Source organism: Pleurodeles waltl, chromosome 5 (assembly GCF_031143425.1).
Source record: "Pleurodeles waltl isolate 20211129_DDA chromosome 5, aPleWal1.hap1.20221129, whole genome shotgun sequence".
Classification (NCBI taxonomy): Eukaryota; Metazoa; Chordata; class Amphibia; order Caudata; family Salamandridae; genus Pleurodeles; species Pleurodeles waltl.
Window position 1 is genome coordinate 1738032544 of NC_090444.1, and position 18828 is coordinate 1738051371.

The following is an 18828-nucleotide window of genomic DNA, read 5'->3' on the forward strand; positions in this document are numbered from 1 at the left end:
CGAGCAGAACTTTTGAAAAGGATCACAGCTTATCGGTTCTCTCTTCATTCAACAACTGGTAAATCTCCTTTTGAACTTTTCAGGAAAAGGATACCCAATACCAATTTGTCTCCTGGATGGATGGAGTGGATAAAAAATGGATATAATGTAGTCCACACGGAGTGGAGGGATAGAGAAGAAAGGCTCATACATAAAAGAAAACAAGAATTTGATACAAGAATAAAAGTATGTAAAATTAATATAGCTGTGGGTGATATAGTGAAGGTGAAGGCACCCGTTGGATGTTTATACAGTTCAAAGTTCACGAGACCTCTTCATGTGATTAAACTATTCAAGAATGCTGTCAAACCTTCAGATGGCAAGATTTGGAACATGAACAGAGTGGTTCGGCTGAGAGGGGCGGTGGATATGAATGGAAGCACTGAAAAGTTCAGAGGTATCAGAGACAACGTTTGGTCAAAAACACGTAATAATGATCGACATGACAATGATGAGTTTGATGGCATAAGGAGAAGTAGTAGAAAGAAAATAAGTCCTGGACATTTTAAAGACTATGGGCCAGATGTAGCAAAAATAAAATTTGTGACTCGCATTTTGCGAGTTGATGCGACTCGCAAAATGCGAGTCGCAATTGGAATGCCAGAAAAAAAAGCGATCCGATTTTGCGACTCGCAGCCGGACTCGCAACGCTGTGTGCGAGTCCGCAGTTTGCGAGGTCGCTGTTTGCGAGTGTGCAAAAACGAACTCGCAATTAGCGAGTGGGTGTCGCAAATTGCGAATACCTTCAAAATTGCTTGCAGATGCAGCAGAAAACTGCAGAAAGCATACCAGGACACCCTGGAAACACTTCCTGGCACATGATGATGACATCACAGCCAGGAAGTTAACAAATACACCTGGGAGGAGGGCTCAACAGTGAGCAGTGTCTCTGCCACTCACAGTAGGGTGCTGAGGAGTGGTAGGCACAGCACCATGGACGCAGCAGGGACCAGCCAGGCTGGCAGGAGGGGCAGGAGATCATAGATAACAGCCAGGACAGATTCATGTGGCACATGGCGTTAATGTGCCACATGACTGGTTGGCATTTTCCTGCCCATGGACAATTTCAACATGTATATAGATTCTTCATGACATTAATAAAACAGTTATTTTTGTTCCACTTAACAAATGGTTAATAGGTGAGTATGGTGGGAGTTGACACGTACCGTCCAGAATATTGCGTTGCAATGTGGTCCCGTCTCAGTCTGCCTTGATTAGCTAGACTCCTATCCCCATGATGGCGATGTGGTTGTTCTTGCTCTTCATCATCAGGATCTGGGTCTGCAGGGGTGAGAGGTAGCCCACGTCGGTGGCTATGTTGTGGAGGATGGCGCATGCGACCACAATTTTGAAAGCGGTAATGGGGGTGTATTGGAGGGCGCCTCCGCTGCGGTGGAGGCATCAGAATCTTGCCTTCAGGAGTCCGAAGGTGCGCTCTATGAGGTTCCTGGTCCTCTTATGCGCACTGTTGTATTGCCTCTCTGAATCATTGCTGGGTGTTAAAAATGGAGTCATGATCCATGGCCTTAGAGCATATGCACTGTCACCTGTTGGGCACAAAAGTACACTGTTAGTAAGTCCAGATAGTCGTGCACAGTGACCTGTGTGTATGTCTGCAAGGTGTATGCAGCTCTACCTAGGAGGTATCCGTCTCCAAACTCCCCACGTTCCAGGCGTTGATGTATCCCACTATGTCTAAAAATGTATGAGTCATGGGTACTGGCTGGAAACTTAGCTACGATGTCCGTGATGACATAATGGGCATCACAAACAACCTGTATGTTGAGTGAGTGGGTACACTTTCTGTTGTGGAAAATATGTTCCAGATTAGCGGGGGGGCATATTTGAATGTGTGTCCCACCTACACATCCAATGACATGGGGGAAGTGGGCAATGCGGTAAAAGTCCAGCTTCGTGCTGTTAATTTCTGCCTCATTCCTTGGTAAGTATATGAACTGAGACCTGTGCGCTACTAAGGCATCTAGGAATGCCCTGAGGAACCTTGACACTGCACTTTGGGATACCCCACCTGCCACGGCAATGACCCCCTGATAGCTCCCTGAGGCCAAGAGGTGCAGTGCGCATAGTACTTGCACATGCGTAGGGATGGCGCAGCCACGCAGAGTCTTGTGTTCTAGCTGTGGTTTTAGTAAATCTATTAATTCTAGAATGGCAGCGCTGCTAAGGCGGTATTTATCATAGATCTCCTCTTCAGTTTGCTGGAAAAGGGTCTGCCTTGTTCTATATATCTTCTCCTGTCTGTGGCCCCTCCTCCTCCTCTGCTGGGCTGCGTAGACTCTCCTCCTCACTGCTATCAGGTATATGTCCGCCATCTTGAGTGACCCAGATGCCTTCTGGGTCTCCTTTTATACTTTGGTAATGGTTACCACCTGCTCTGAGTTAGTGGTAAATGCGACTTGCAAACTGGGCTTTTTGCGACTAGTCGCAATTTGCGAGTTGCAATTGCATAAGGTTTGCGACTCGCAAATTGCGACTTGCAATTTGCGGGTCGCAAAAAGGGGTTGCAACGGATGCGACTCGCAAACGGGTCCCATCGCTTTTTGCGAGTCGGAAATGGGCTTTTTGCATCCCATTTCCGATTTTGCACTGTCGCAAATTGCGAATCGGCCCGTTTGCGAGTCGCAAACGTTTGCTACATCTGGCCCTATGTTCTCATTTGACAAAGGTGGTGTTTATGATCACATGTTTGGGATGTAAATAGTTTTCTGTATTTACTCATTTGATTGATCTCACGGTTATGTAGGTACATTACTTCTGTATCAATTTTGTTCATTGTATAAAAGGGAGATGTGTGATATATAGGGCACGCGATCACCGCACGCGATCACCTTGATTCGAGTGATAGAATGAATGTGACGCGGAGAGACGGTTGAAATCGGTGGAAGGATGGCTGGGGCGACATGGATTAAACCAAACGAGCGTATTTAAACAACGTGATCTTTGAAGTTATTTATTTCACACCTGTGTAGTCGATAGAATAAGAAGTCAACAGACTTCCCTTCTGCCTGACGTGCTTGCCTCATTATAAAACTCCCAAAGTCCAGGTTTAGCCGAGAGTCGAAATACCTGCTTAAGGCCGTCAGGGCAGCATGAAAATCATCATAAGCACCAGTGTTTGGCAGGTCTTCAAACAGTTCGCCCAACTCATCTCTGCTCACATGCAGCTTAGGGGATCTTCTCACTGCATTGTCTGCCTCACGTGTGGCGCAGAAGTAATGGTACAGTCTCCCGAGCCATTATGCCATTGTGGCGTGGTTGTTGCTGGATCTTCTAGTTGACTAAACTGTTGCAATGTTGCTATAGAGTTATGAGCGCTACTGATTTGCGGTGGGCCCACTGGTGTGCTGCGCTGTGCCTCCATCATGCAGCTGCCTGACCTTCCGCTTTGTTCCTCTGAGACACCCCAGTTGCGATATCTAGCGTGGGGCACGCAGGGTTGGTGTCACCGCTCATCGCCAATGAAAGCCCAGAGGGAACTGGACTACCCCAGGGACGGCCCTCGGGTGATCTTATAATTATAGTCCTTGCAGGCTGTTATGCGGACACCACAAATAACCCAACACTGTATTGCACAGGAAAGGCGGTGTTGGACTTTTTGCCTTACGCAGGGTCATCCCCAGTCTTTTTGCCTCCTTCCTCCTGGTTTTTCTGACATCTCGCTGTTGGCTCTAGAACTCTGAGCACTTCATCACTGCTGACCAGTGCTAAAGTGCAGGTGCTCTCCAATCTAAAGTTGGTATGATTGGCTTATACCTAATTGGCATATTTAATTTACCTATAAGTCCCTTGTACAGTGGTATCTCTATACCCAGGGCCTGTAAATTAAATACTACTAGTGGGCCTGCAGCGCTGCTTGCGCCACCCACTGAAGTAGACTTTTAAACCTGTCTCAGGCCTGCTAGCGCAGGGCCTGGGTGCACAGTTTTTTGCCACATGGACCTGGCATATAAACTTACTTGCCAGGCCCAGGACTCCCCTTTTACTACATGTAAGTCACCCCTAAGGTACGTCCTAGCTAGCCTTATGGGCAGGGTGCCATGTATGTAGAAAGGCAGGACATGTGCCATATTGCATGGCCTGTCCTGGTAGTGACAAACAGCCTAACTTGGTGTCTCACTGCTGTGAGTGCTGCCTTCTCATAGGATTGCATTAGAAATGCCCTGCCTTATGTGTAAGGGGTATTGTCTGATTTATGAGGGGTAGCGTAGGCGTGTTTGGTATGGTGGTGATGGTGATGGTGATAATAAATACTGCTTACTGGTGTGGGTGTATTTTTTATTACTATCACAGAAATGCCACTTCTAGAAAGTGCGCATTTGTCTGTACTTATGACTCTGGTGTTTTGCAGCTTGACTCCAATCCACGGCTGGGCAGAGTGACAGTTGGGGCTTTGTGCATACTTTTCAGACAGCCTGTACACAGGGAGGGTGGAGGTGTCACAGAGGTGCATCTGCATAGTGAATAGTCTTCCTGGGCTGAGAGAAGGGAGAGGCGGGGCACACCTGCATTTGTAAAGACTGTGCTCTGGCCTCACACAATAGGGTTGTTTACCCCCCACTGTTGTTTGGAGCCTGTGCTGAAAGGAGAGAGGGGGCACTCCCAGAACCAGTTGTAACTGGCTAGAACCTCCTCTCCCTACCATTGTAAAACACTGTAAGAACTGACTATAAGTACAGGGGACTTTTCCCCACAATTTGGAGACTCTTGGAATCATCTTGGAACTGGACACCAAAGGCTTAAAGGACTCACCAGGAACCGCCATGGACTGCTGCTGCTGTGCTGACCTGTGACCTGCCTGGTCACTGTGAAGGACTTGCCACTTGCTGCCTTTCCCTTGTGCTGGCCTGTAGCTGGGCCCTCCACCTGAGGACCTTGTCTTAAGATTCTGCTCCCCAGGGGCAGGGTGCTGTGGCCCCTGACCCCTGCATCCATTTCTTCACGAGGGGTGCTTCTCCGTGGTTTGCAGCGCACTTATGGAGCCTTGGGAGCTTGTAGGCTCCTGGCTGCATTGTGCCCCTTTAAATAAGATCACTGCAGCGGCCCGGGAGGCTGGAAAAACACTTGCGCACCGCATCGGGTGCAGGTGAGTGTCTGCTCGGGCCCCAGGAGGGGTCCGAACTTCTTGTGGCTTCACGGCAGGACCAGGGGAAGGCGCGGGGAGTGCCCCCTTCTCTGCGTTAGGAGCAGGACGCTCCTTTTCGGCTGTTAGGTAAAACTGGCATTATTGTGGGCCCCCCCCTTTGGTGGAAGGGCCAGTGGAGGCCCGGAGGGGCCCCCAGAGATCGCGGGTCCCGGGAGGGGCCTGTCATTAAACCGGAGGGGGAGCGTGGTGCCCCCCTCCTGCCCTAATTTGTTTTTGCTGGCTTTGGCCCCCCTCATGAGGGCCTGTTGAGGCCCTGGGGGCCCCCAGTAATCACGGTCCACAGAGGGGCCTGTCTATAAAAGAGAGGAGGTGCATGTCGCCCTCCTCTGATCCCAGAGTATAAGGGAGGCCCCCGTTTTGCACATAGGAGCGCCGGGGGCCCTATTGTTCATCTTCTAGGCACTGGAGTTGCCTTCATCAAGCCAGGTACTGTTAAAGGAACAATATATAGAAGTTCTTACTAGAGACTTCGTCTGATTTATAAGTTGCCTACCTGTTTTTGATGGTGTTTCATAGGCATATGCAAATGTTCCTTTTATGGGCATGACTTGCTAATATGTTTCCCTAACTTGACATATTTTTTCTAATGTTCCTACTATGGGCATTTTATGATATTCTTATGACAAGTGTTCTAATGTGATAACGTTTTTCCTGATTACTGCTTATGTTGCAGAATACTGAGTAACCTGTGTGTTATGTGTGACTACTGCTAATTTGCATTGTACCTAATGTGTAACGTTCTGACAACTGCTAAGGTAGCAGGATAGTACTGATATGTGATGTTTGGTCTGATAATTGCCTTGTGTACAATACAGTATATTTCCATATAATCTGGTGTTGTGTTTCCTTTGTGGTGGGGATTTTGCGTCACGTGTGTTGTGTGTGTTGTGCAAACGCTTTACACATTGCCTCCAGGTTAAGCCTGACTGCTCGTGCCAAGCTACCAAGGGGGTGAGCAGGGGTTATCTTGGACGTGTAACTCCCTTGCCCTGACTAGAGTGGGTAAGTTCTGCATGGCTGAGGTGCATACCCTAGCCAACCAGAAACCCCATTTCTAACAGGCGTGAATTATCCTCGAGCGGCTAACCCCCATTATTTAAAACCTCAGGCCTAGCACGGCCCTCAGGGTGTGTGTAGCCCATCACGTGGTGTAGTGACCGGGTGATTATTACATTGCCATGGCACTTTTATTGTTGGCTGAAAACTGTTCGATAAACAGGGAACTCTGTAGTACTTTTAAAAGTGCTGCACTGCTACAAAAGCGTTTCACGGTAACAAAAGCGGTTCCCACCCTTCTAGCACGAAAACGCCTGATGCCCGGGTCGGCCAGTCCAGCCTTGGATTGCATGAAAACCTCACGTCACAGATTCATCCGGGATATGGGCCTGCAGTTTTCTTTTCCCAGCTTGCATCGTCAATTACGCACAAACTGACCCAAACTAGTCTCCAACCAACACCAGCAAGACTCGGACCTCCCTTTCATCCGCCCGCTGCAGCCCCGCTCAGCCTCCAGGAACGAGATGGAAGTGGGTTAAAGTTGAACTTTAAAATCATAGATACACTATTTTCACGAGACAGTTGTAGGAGGCTGGACTGGCTTGTAGTGAGTACCAAGGGGTACTTACACCTTGCACCAGGCCCAGGTATCCCTTATTAGTATATAGGGTGTCTAGAAGCTTAGGCTGATAGATAATGGTAGCTTAGCAGAGCAGCTTAGGCTGAACTAGGAGACGAGTGAAGCTCCTACAGTACCACTAGTGTCATATGCACAATATCATAAGAAAACACAATACACAGATATACTAAAAATAAAGGTACTTTATTTTTATGTCAATATGCCAAAGTATCTAAGTGAGTACCCTCAGTATGAGGATAGCAAATATACACAAGATATATGTACACAATACCAAAAATATGCAGTACAGTATTAGAAAACAGTACAAACAATGTATAGTTACAATAGGATGCAATGGGGACACATAGGGATAGGGGCAACACAAACTATATACTCCAAAAGTGGAATGCGAACCACGAATGGACCCCAAACCTATGTGACCTTGTAGAGGGTCGCTGGGACTGTAAGAAAACAGTTAGGGTTAGAAAAATAGCCCACGCCAAGACCCTGAAAAGTGAGTGCAAAGTGCACTAAAATTCCCCAAAGAGCACAGAAGTCGTGATAGGGGAATTCTGCAGGAAAGACCAAAACCAGCAATGCAACAACGATGGATTTCCAGACGAGGGTACCTGTGGAACAAGGGGACCAAGTCCAAAAGTCACGATCAAGTCGAGAGTGGGCAGATGCCCAGGAAATGCCAGCTGTGGGTGCAAAGAAGCTGCTACTGGACAGTAGAAGCTGAGGATTCTGCAGGAACGACAAGGGCTAGAAACTTCCCCTTTGGAGGATGGATGCCCCACGCCATGGAGAGTTGTGCAGAAGTGTTTTCCTGAACAAAAACTGCAAAAAAGCCTTGCTAGCTGCAAGTCGTGTGGTTAGGGTTTTTGGATGCTGCTGTGGCCCAGGAGGGACCAGGATGTCGCCAATTGCGTCAGGTGACAGAGGGGGCAAACAGCAAGACAAGAAGCTCTCTCAGAAGCAGGCAGCACCCGCAGAAGTGCCAGAACAGGCACTACAAAGTGGAGTGAAACGGTGCTCATCCGAAGTTGAACAAAGGAGTCCCACGCAGCCGGAAGACAACTCAGGAGGTCATGCAATGCAGGTTAGAGTGCCGTGGACCCAGGCTTGGCTGTGCACAAAGGATTCCCTCGGAAAGTGCACAGGAGCTGGACTAGCTGCAAAAGACGTGGTTCCCAGCAATGCAGTCTGGCGTGGGGAGGCAAGGACTTACCTCCACCAAACTTGGACTGAAGAGTCACTGGACTGTGGGAGTCACTTGGACAGAGTTGCTGGATTCAAGGAACCTCGCTTGTTGTGCTGAGAGGAGACCCAGGGGACCGGTGATGCAGTTCTTTGGTGCCTGCGGTAGCAGGGGGAAGATTCCGTCGACCCACTGGAGATTTCTTCGGAGCTTCTAGTGCAGAGAGGAGGCAGACTACCCCCACAGCATGCACCACCAGGAAAACAGTCGAGAAGGCAGCAGGATCAGCGTTACAGAGTTGCAGTAGTCGTCTTCGCTGCTTTGTTGCAGTTTTGCAGGCTTCCAGCGCGGTCAGCAGTCGATTCCTTGGCAGAAGGTGAAGAGAGAGATGCAGAGGAACTCTGATGAGCTCTTGCATTCGTTATCTAAGGAAATCCCCAAAGCAGAGACCCTAAATAGCCAGGAAAGAGGGTTTGGCTACTTAGGAGAGAAGATAGGCTAGCAACACCTGAAGGAGCCTATCAGAAGGAGTCTCTGACGTCACCTGCTGGCCCTGGCCACTCAGAGCAGTCCAGTGTGTCAGCAGCACCCCTGTTTCCAAGATGGCAGAGGTCTGGAGCACACTGGAGGAGCTCTGGGCACCTCCCAGGGGAGGTGCAGATCAGGGGAGTGGTCACTCCCCTTTCCTTTGTCCAGTTTCGCGCCAGAGCAGGGCTGAGGGGGCCCTGAACCGGTGTAGACTGGCTTATGCAGAAATGGGCACCATCTGTGCCCATGAAAGCATTTACAGAGGCTGGGGGAGGCTACTCCTCCCCTGCCCTAACACATTTTTCCAAAGGGAGAGGGTGTAACACCCTCTCTCTGAGGAAGTCCTTTGTTCTGCCATCCTGGGCCAAGCCTGGCTGGACCCCAGGAGGGCAGAAACCTGTCTGAGGGGTTGGCAGCAGCAGCAACTGCAGTGAAACCCCGGGAAGGTAGTTTGGCAGTACCCGGGTCTGAGCTACAGACCCGTGGGATCATGGGATTGTGCCAACAATGCCAGGATGGCATAGAGGGGGCAATTCCATGATCATAGACATGTTACATGGCAATATTCGGAGTTACCATTGTGATGCTACACATAGGTATTGACCTATGTGTAGTGCACGCGTGTAATGGTGTCCCCGCACTCACAAAGTCCGGGGAATTTGCCCTGAACAATGTGGGGGCACCTTGGCTAGTGCCAGGGTGCCCACACACTAAGTAACTTTGCACCTAACCTTTACCAGGTAAAGGTTAGACATATAGGTGACTTATAAGTTACTTAAGTGCAGTGGTAAATGGCTGTGAAATAACGTGGACGTTATTTCACTCAGGCTGCAGTGGCAGGCCTGTGTAAGAATTGTCAGAGCTCCCTATGGGTGGCAAAAGAAATGCTGCAGCCCATAGGGATCTCCTGGAACCCCAATACCCTGGGTACCTCAGTACCATATACTAGGGAATTATAAGGGTGTTCCAGTATGCCAATGTAAATTGGTAAAATTGGTCACTAGCCTGTTAGTGACAATTTGGAAAGAAATGAGAGAGCATAACCACTGAGGTTCTGGATAGCAGAGCCTCATTGAGACAGTTAGTCATAACACAGGTAACACATTCAGGGCACACTTATGAGCACTGGGGTCCTGACTAGCAGCTTCTCATCTGGTTTAGATTTTTCAGATATGCCGCTACAAGTATCGTGATCCGTGACTGTTGCACTTTACAAAGCAGGCACCCGGGTGCAGCCTGAAACAAAACACAGCTCAAGGCCATTACTTTACAGTAAAAAAGCGCACATCCGAATCAAAAATGTACATCGGAAAGCTACAGCCGTACCTGTGTATAATCTCCAACCTGTGCATTATTGAACTGTTCACCAACGCCGTAAGTAAAATTGTCTTTCTGGTTAAACCATTCGTCAATCACAGTTGTCCACTCATGGGGAATGTATGTCTTGTATAGAAGTTCACTGCAAAGAGTGGCTATTGAAAAAAAAAAAATCATAATTAGTTGAGTAGAAATTATCCCGAAGAAAAAGCAGTGGAGATGATTTAACCCGCACATTCTAATCACATCAAAATAGATATGAAATCAATAGCACCGTCCTCTCCATAGTTTTCATAATTTTATCATAATAGTTTCTTATAGTAGCAGCAAATACCCGCAACAACATCTAAATGTTGGCCCATCAACCAAGAGATTAGAATAGAAATGATCCAATGGGGCCATCGCATCTATAGGGCGCACTGCCCTCGTCTGCGCCGCCCGCTTCCCTAAGGGAGTGCGCCGGGTGGAGAGTGGAACAGTACATCATATTACACGCAATGTGGGGCAGCTGCAAACTCGTGGCTGCCCTGCAGACTGCATATTAGTTGACATGGCCTGCCTTTCAACTGTGGACAGAAATCTCCTTGCGGGCAGGTGCAATGACTGACTGCACCATCAATCATGGGGATATCAGGGGATTCATGGACCGTCTTTTTTACAACCCTTCCAAAGATTTTCCTTTGAAGGCGCACAGACTATGTGACACCTTTTTGTGACAGACATCTTATGTGCCCCCTGCCAGCTCCTTTGTCTTGAGGTACTAGGTTTTTCAGAACCGGTACTGATCCGGTAACCCAGCGGTGCCAGGGTACACCCAAAGACCTCGGGTACTTTCCTGATTCAGACTACAGAAACTCAGAGTCTTCTAGGTGAAGTCAAAGATCGAATTTATTGGCTGCAACCAATTGACAAGTGTCCTAGAAGTACAACAGCACGATTTGTATGTTCTCAGGAGACTGTGTGTCAATGCAAAATCAGGTTTCCTTATATACAGTTTTTTAAGCTTCAGGCAAACATTCTTGACATTTTGGTTGGTCATTCACATGTTTTCACTACAAAGGAAAAACCAGTGTCATGATGAAACCTCATATTTCATGTCATCCAGCCCATAATAAATTACCCGGCAAGGCCTAGAATTTCACATCAGATAAGTGTGGACCCCCAATAAAAACGGGCACCTCCCCCTCGTAAAGTAAGAAGAAGAAAAGAGCAGGTGCAGGTGTGAGCAAGTTAGGCAGGGTGTGTGAGCGATAATAAGGGTTTTATGGCCTGGTGTGCCTTGATGCTATCTGATTCGGCCACTGGGAGAGGGACTGACCAAACAGGTTTGGCCTGAGGCAATGGTTCCAGCTTTCCCAGTTCAGAGAAAAGTCAATCAAGGTGTACGTGTCCTTGGAATCAAATCTGACTGTATTATAAGCCTATGTGAGGGCAACTTTTAAAAATGGCTGCCGTGTATAAAATGGGAGCCACGAGTGCAGGACGAAAATGGCGATTTCGAGGTGAAAACGCTGCTGGAATTGAGCGAAAATGCTCATGCTTAGTGTACTAGTCATTATCGGTCTTTTGATACTAAAATCGTACTGCTGTGGCAAAGTAAATTACATGGGTCCAGAATTTTTAGAACCACAGTCTCTGCGCCCACATCTATAAATACTGGGAGTGCAAACAGCCAAAATATTCTCTCATTTGAATGCTTTCAAGCATATCAGAGAATGCCCCCATCAGGTTGCACCCAGCACATGTAGCACTGGTATGATCTGTATTACAGAAAGCATTGCCATTCCCAAAGTGGTGCAATTTGCGACCTGCCTGGAATATTAATTAGGCAGGTCCCTTGCAGCCCATTTGGGAACCGCAAACAGTGTCTCAGACACTGTTGTATATCAGCGTTTGCGACTCACAATTTGCGAGTCACAAAAAAAAGCAAATTGCGAGTCGCAAACACTAAGGGTTGTAGATGTGGCCAAAGTGCTTTACTGGCACCTCGGGTGTGTGCACACTTTATGTTCCCCCAGGCACTTAGGTAACTCAGAAGGGTCTTAGATAATTGTGCAACCGCTTCTGTAAAACTAATCATGCCGGTGAACATGTACTGTTGGCGCAATCTCAAGATGACGTTCCCTCATTTGCATAGGGGCTTGGCCAACCTGCAGATAAGTAAATACTTTGTGTCTGTGCCCATATAATTCTGCAGGTGTGGATGAAGAGAAAAGTTAGAGGGTGCACAAAGTGTACACCTCAAAAGAGGTGGTGCACTATTAGTGCATCCACCTAAGCGAAGCCCCTGAAAGGAGTCCCAGGTAGTCCCCAGGCATTTCCTGTAGGCCAGTGTAGTCATACTGCACCAGTATGTAGGGGAATCCCTGCCCCACTTTGTGACAGAGTTCAGGTTGCCTCCTACAAAGTGAAAAGTGAATGGGTTGCTTCAAATAGCTAGATAGCCTTTCACAAATGTGCTGCAACCATGAGATGTGGGAGCGTGCAGCTGTACAGGGGGCAGTGCATTGACTGTATTAGGGAGCACTGACCAACTCTGCACCCAGCACCCCTAGTTAAAGGAGTGATGTGGCACAGACCAGGGTAGAATGCCCTGCACATAATCTGAACCTGTAAGAAGATTGCAGTTGCTAACTTTTGACCCTATGATTGCTGTGTGAATGGTGACAGTAAATGGCATAGTACGTATACTTTCAACATGTAGCTAAAGCTCAAATAGAAAACACTGAAGGGCTTATTTACAAGCCCCTTGGCCGCCGGGGTGTCACTTTTTGTGGTGCACCAGGGGCGCAGAGTGCAGAACTATATTTACAAGGCCATGCAAAGCTACTTTGCATGGCTTTTCATGGCCTCGTAAATATGAAGTAAGGCAGTGAGTTTAAGTTGCTGCGTTGCCTTACTCTGCATCAAAGAGACATTCCATGGGCATTGCGGTGGCATTTCCATATTTATATGGACTTGTAAACTTGGGAATGCATCAACAGCCTATGCCTCCCCAGCGGAGGCATAACTAGGAGCAATACCTTTTTTTCTCCTTGTTTTTTCCTCTTTTTGTATGTGCTGCAATCTGTATCACACATGAGAGGAAAACGCCTCCATTTATTATTTTTGTGTAGGGAAGGTACCCCTTACACAAAAAACAATAATTCCTTCAATGCAGACTCCCTTGCACCATGGAAGATGACAGGAATGCACCATATCTCATAAATATGGCGCATTCCTGCCCTTTCTTGTGACATAGGGCAGCTCAGCAAAGTGACTTGCTGCGCTGCCCTGCATAAAAAACTAGTGAAAAAGCCCCTGGTTTTTTAAATCAGTATTTGTTGGATTTTTTTTGCTTATGCAGGGTCATCCCCAATCTTTTAGCCTCCTGCCTCCTATTTTTTCTGACCTGTTGCTGTTGGTTTTTGAACTCTGAGCACTTTACCACTGCTAACCAGTGCTAAAATGCATATGCTCTCTGTATAAATTGTATTGTTGATTGGTTTATCCATGAATGGCATATTTGATTTACTAGTAAGTCCCTAGTAAAGTGCACTGGAGGTGCCAAGGCCTGTAAATCAAATGCTACTAGTGGGCGTGCAGCACTGGTTGTGCCACTTACATAAGTAGCTCTGTAATCATGTCTCCGACCTGCCATTGCAGTGTCTGTGTGTGCAGTTTTAACTGTAAATTCGACTTGGCAAGTGTACCCACTTGCCAGGTCTAAACCTTCCATTTTCTTCCATGTTAGACACCCCTAAGGTAGGCATTAGGTAGCCCCAAGGGCAGGATGCAGCAGACTCCCTTGCACCATGGAAGATGACAGGAATGCACCATATCTCATAAATATGGCGCATTCCTGCCCTTTCTTTTGACATAGGGCAGTTCAGCAAAGTGACTTGCTGCGCTGCCCTGCATCAAAAACTAGTGAAAAAGCCCCTGATTTTTTTAATCAGTATTACTGACAGTACATATATGTTTACTATAGACAATGCAGAAGTCTACCACAAAAAGTTGCCAATAAAATATAAGGAGCCAGATTTACAAGAAAGTGGCACAATGTGATGCTACGCCAAAATTAGTAGCACCGTTCTGCACCAGATTTGAAACGCGGGGATGAGCTATATTTACAAGAATACAGTGCAGCGCTGCGTTTCCCTCTGCACCTGGGCTAAATTAAGCAGCCTGCACCAATGCAGGCATCCTTGCACCATAGTGCAAGGGTGTCTGCGTTGAGGCATGTGATAGTTTATGTGCAGGACGGTGCCCCTTCCTGCACATAAACAATCATCCATGGCATTGTGCTTCTTCTATGTGTGCAGCAGAATGCAGCACACATAGAAAAAGCAAAAACGATGAGGAATAAAAGTATTCTTCCTCGTTGTGCCATGCTAATGCCACCCTTGTGGTGGCATTACATTTTGGCATTGCCTCAGATTTTCAAATTCTTGTAAGTCTGGGACATTGTCAAAAGCAATGGGTGTTGCGGTGGAATGCCCACTGCAACACCTATTGCACACCCCTCTAACACAGAAAACTGCATCGGAGGGGTACATATTTACAAGGAGGCTTAAAGCCACAAAAGGTGGTGTTTCACCTCCTTAAAGATGGAGAAGTGGTTAGCGCCACCGGAGCATCGCAAAAAGTGATGCTTCGGTGGCGCAAGGGCCTTGTAAATCTCTCTCAATGTTTGATAGAAAGACAGTAGCTTCCACATAGTTCATAGAGTGACAAGACAGAGCAGTAGAATAAAATCATATTTTTCATAAAAATATTAAATAATACTGGGAAGAACCAGTAAGAGTTACTGGAGTTTTGTATTTATTTCAGAATTTTAAGTCACCCATACCACTTTAGATTATCGTCTGTGCCAGTCCTTACAAAAACGTATGAATAAAACCACATATACTCTTGAATATATGATCGACTGGTTTTCAATACAAACTTGACTATAACTTCAAAGATTTTGTAAGATTATACTGATATTTAAAGCAATTACACAGTATTTAATTAAGGCATTCTTTTTTTACATGTTTTACATTTTCTTCCACAAAACTATTGTAGCCAAAATATCGACTATCCACAACATCATGAAGGTATGTAGCTTCAAGTTATGTCATGTCAATACAGAGTTAAGAATAGTAATTCTTAACTCATCTATGTATACTTGCATTCACAATATTACGTGGGCAATATGTTAGTTCCAATATTTGAAGCACAACATTTTTGTACTCAATATTCTGACAAAACATCAAACACACAATTGAACAGGAAACTAGGTCCTGTTTCTGACCTAAAGGAATCTGGCAGCTTACTTAATCATATATTTCAGAAGCACTGTGTGTTAAATATTTACTAAATATTTTCTTTTATTTCAAGAAAACGTCAGCATATTTGTTGTCCTTTTGTAGCATGCAGCTCTGTAATTACTGTTTGGGGAATCCATTGACAGAATACTTAAGGTCTGCCCAGGGGCGGCTTCTCCCTTAGGGCAGAGGAGCTTTGTGCCCACCCCCGCCGGCAGCAGAAGCTGCAACCCTTTTAAAGGTAGGACATGTACTGATGTGTTGCATGTCCTAACAGTGAAATACTGCTAAATTCAGTCTTCACTGATGCAAGGCCTATCTCTCTCATAGGGTAACATGAGAGCTGCCTTTAAATATTATTAAAGTGCAGTTTCCGTTTGAGAGCAGATGGAAATATGGAGTTTGGGGTCTCTGAACTCACAATTTAAAAATACATCCTTTAGAGGAGTTGGTTTTCAGATTGTTAGTTTGAAAATGCCACTTTTAGAAAATAGGCATTTGATTGCTTTTACCATTCTGTGACTCTGCCTGTTTGTGAATTCCCTATCTGGGTCAGTTTGACAGTTGGGCTGTTTGTGAATCTCCTCTAGATAGTGAGACAAAGTGAGCTGGGGTGTAGCCTGCATATCCTGATGAGCCATCTGTGCTAGAGTGGAGGGAGGAGTGGTCCCTTACACCTGAATGGGCTGTGCCTGCCCTCTCACAATGTAGTCTCCAACCCCCTGGTGTGTGTCTGGGGTCTGGCCTGGGCAAGGCAGAATCTTGTGAACAACAGAGACTTTCCTTTGAAGTATGCCTACTTCAAAGGCAGAAAGAGGTATAAGTGTTGGACCCAAAACATCTGAAAATTAGATCACCTCTGGAACCAAGAGGAACCTCTGCCAAGGAGAAGAGCTGAGGAGACGTGCTGCCACTGCCTGTGACTGTGCTTTGTTGGGCTATCCTGAAGTTGCTGCTTCTGCCTGTGAAAGGGGACAAAGGCTGGACTTTGTGGTATATTCCTGCATGTGAAGAATCTCCAAGGGGTTGAATTTAACTTGTCTCCTGTTTTAAGGTCTCAGGGCCATCAAAGACTTCCTCTGCCAGACCCTGGACTCTGCTGAGATTCCTGCCCTGCCAAGAGGTGCAAGGTGAAGTTGGCAGACAAGAGCTGAAAATCCACGCACAGAACGCCATGCAGAGAAAGTTTCAATGCACCATCTGCAAGTCAGCTGATAAACCGCACACCGCTGGCTTCACGGCTAAAATCAACGCTTCACCTGCATCCCGGCTGGGAGATCAACACATCGCGGCTGGAGAAGCGATGTGCCACATTTGCTTGCCGCTGCTGATAATTACGCAAACCCCAAGCAGCACGTTTTTTTAACACTGAGCGACAGGATTTTCCACGCATCTTGCCTGGGCGTCAAAGTCAACCCAACTCTGTGCAGATCCGAGGTGCCCCGACCAGAAATCGACATATTGCTCTCTTGCGAGGGAGAAAAATGACGCATCGCTGATCCGACCGGAGAAAAAATGACGCACGGCCTCCCTTACGAGGAAGGATTCAGCGCATCACTGGCTTTTCTGACACACCTCACCCGTGCAGCTTTACTTTTGACGCCTACCAGGTACTTTGTACCATTGTTTTCGAGGAAGTAAGACTCTTAGGGGGTCATTACAACCCTGGCGGATGGCGGAGAACCGGCGGTAAGACCGCCAACAGGCTGGCGGTCTTACCTTGGTGAATTATGACCATGGCGTTTACCGCCATTGTCATCCGCTGGTTCTTCGTCCCGCCCGCCAGGGCGGAGATGACCGCCGGGCTGGATACCTGGGTCTCCAGTCCGGCGTCTGTCAGTATACCGCCGGCGGTATTTGGACCCGGCTTACCGCCGTGGATTTCATGCGGTTTCAACTGCCATGAAATCCATGGCGGTAAGCACTATCAGTGCCAGGGAATTCTTTCCCTGGCACTGATAGGGGTCTCCCCCACCCTCCACCCCCACCATGACTCCCTCCCCTACACCCCCCACCACCCCTGCCACCCCCCAAAGGTGACAGGGCCCCCCTTCCCACCCGACCCCCAACATAACATTACTCACACACACCTGACACGCATGCAGGCACCACCAACACACACACGCACACACCCCGACATACATGCCTACATCCACACACACAGTCAGACACGCACACCCACATTCAAACATACATGCACACATCCATACAGCTATAACCACAGCCATACACGCACTCATTCCCATGAACACAACACCCCCGCAAGCATACACGCACCCACACACCCCCTCTACATACACACAGGCACACCCCATGCACGCACACAACATACAACACCCCCCCACTCCCCTCCCCTAACAGACGATCGACATACCTGGTCCGTCGATCCTCCAGGAGGGGACGGGAGCCATGGGGGCAGCTCCGCCGACACCACACCGCCAACAGAACACTGCCACGGCGAATCACAGGACGTGATTCGCTGGGCGGTGTTCTGTTGGCGTGGCGGTGGAGGTGGAGCAACCTCCACTTCCCCGATGCCCGCAAGTATGGCTGTTGGCGGCTCTCCGTCGGAATTACGATGGAGAGCAGCCAACAGTCATAATACGTCGAGCGGCAAACCACCTGCACAGGCGGTCTTCCGCACGGCGGTCTCTCAGCGGTCTTGCAAAAAGACCGCCGAGGTCGTAATGACCCCCTTATTGTTTTGAAAATTCAAATTTTAGCTTGTCTAAGTTGGATTTTTGTTATTTTGGTATTATTTGATTTAGATAAATATTGCCTATTTTTCTAAACTGGTGTGATGCCCATTTTGTAGTGTTTTCACTGTGTTACTGTGTGTGTTGGTACAAATATTTTACATATTGCATTGCGTTAAGCCTGCCTGCTCATGCCAAGCTACCAAAGGGGTGAATGGAGGTTAACCAGATGTGTTTCTCCTGTTGCCTCGACTAGAATGAAGGTCCTTGCTTGGACAGGGGGTTACCTGACCGCCAACCAAAGATCCCATTTCTAACAGTGGTGATCAGCAGTTAGGATAGGACTTGTATTTGTACTTGACATACAGTGATTAAATGTACACTACTGTTTTCAGTGCAGACCATTACGTGAACATATACTACTTGTTTTTGCTTTTTTGGGGGGGACTTTTCCTGCTTCCATATTTTTGGTGATCTTAATTGATTCTTGAACTTTACATTGGGAACTCTTTTTCTGCCTTGGAATTTTGTACTTTTTGATTTACCATATTGTCTCAATCAGGAGATACACCAGCTGGAGCTGCTTTTGAATTAGGGAAATTGGAAAGTTACACAGTTGCTCAGTCAAAACAGTTCTGTAAGGATCTTGCCTGTCTCCACCAGGAAGGAGGAGCTGCAAAAGGCACTGAGGGCCTGGGTGGCAGCCAAGGAGGCTGGAGGGGCACACAGAGGAGGAAGATGAGGATGAGGATGAAGAGGTGCAGAGTATACAGAATAGTGTAGTGGGTGGACCTGTTATGCCTGGGGGTGGGGTCTCCAGGGCAGGTAGCAGTGTCATCCTAGGGTCTGACTCCTGAAGAGTTGCAGGACAGACAGGCAGAGAGGGATCACCAGCTGGAGTTAGAGAAGCTGAGAATGGCCATAGAAGATAATACAATTCTACTGGCTCATGAGCTTAGTTTGAGGGAACTAGATCAGAT

The 18828-nt window shown here is 47.4% G+C and overlaps 1 protein-coding gene across 3 annotated transcripts in view; it reads right to left on the reverse strand.

The window, feature by feature from the left end:
- Window positions 1-18828, reverse strand: part of LOC138296728 (cysteine-rich venom protein-like) — a 225900-nt gene that overhangs the window by 98276 nt on the left and 108796 nt on the right. For all 3 annotated transcript variants that reach the window (XM_069236131.1, XM_069236132.1, XM_069236133.1), the window contains exon 5: window positions 9874-10019. In XM_069236131.1, coding sequence (XP_069092232.1) covers window positions 9874-10019 — 146 coding nt within the window. The remainder of the gene's footprint in view (window positions 1-9873; window positions 10020-18828) is intronic.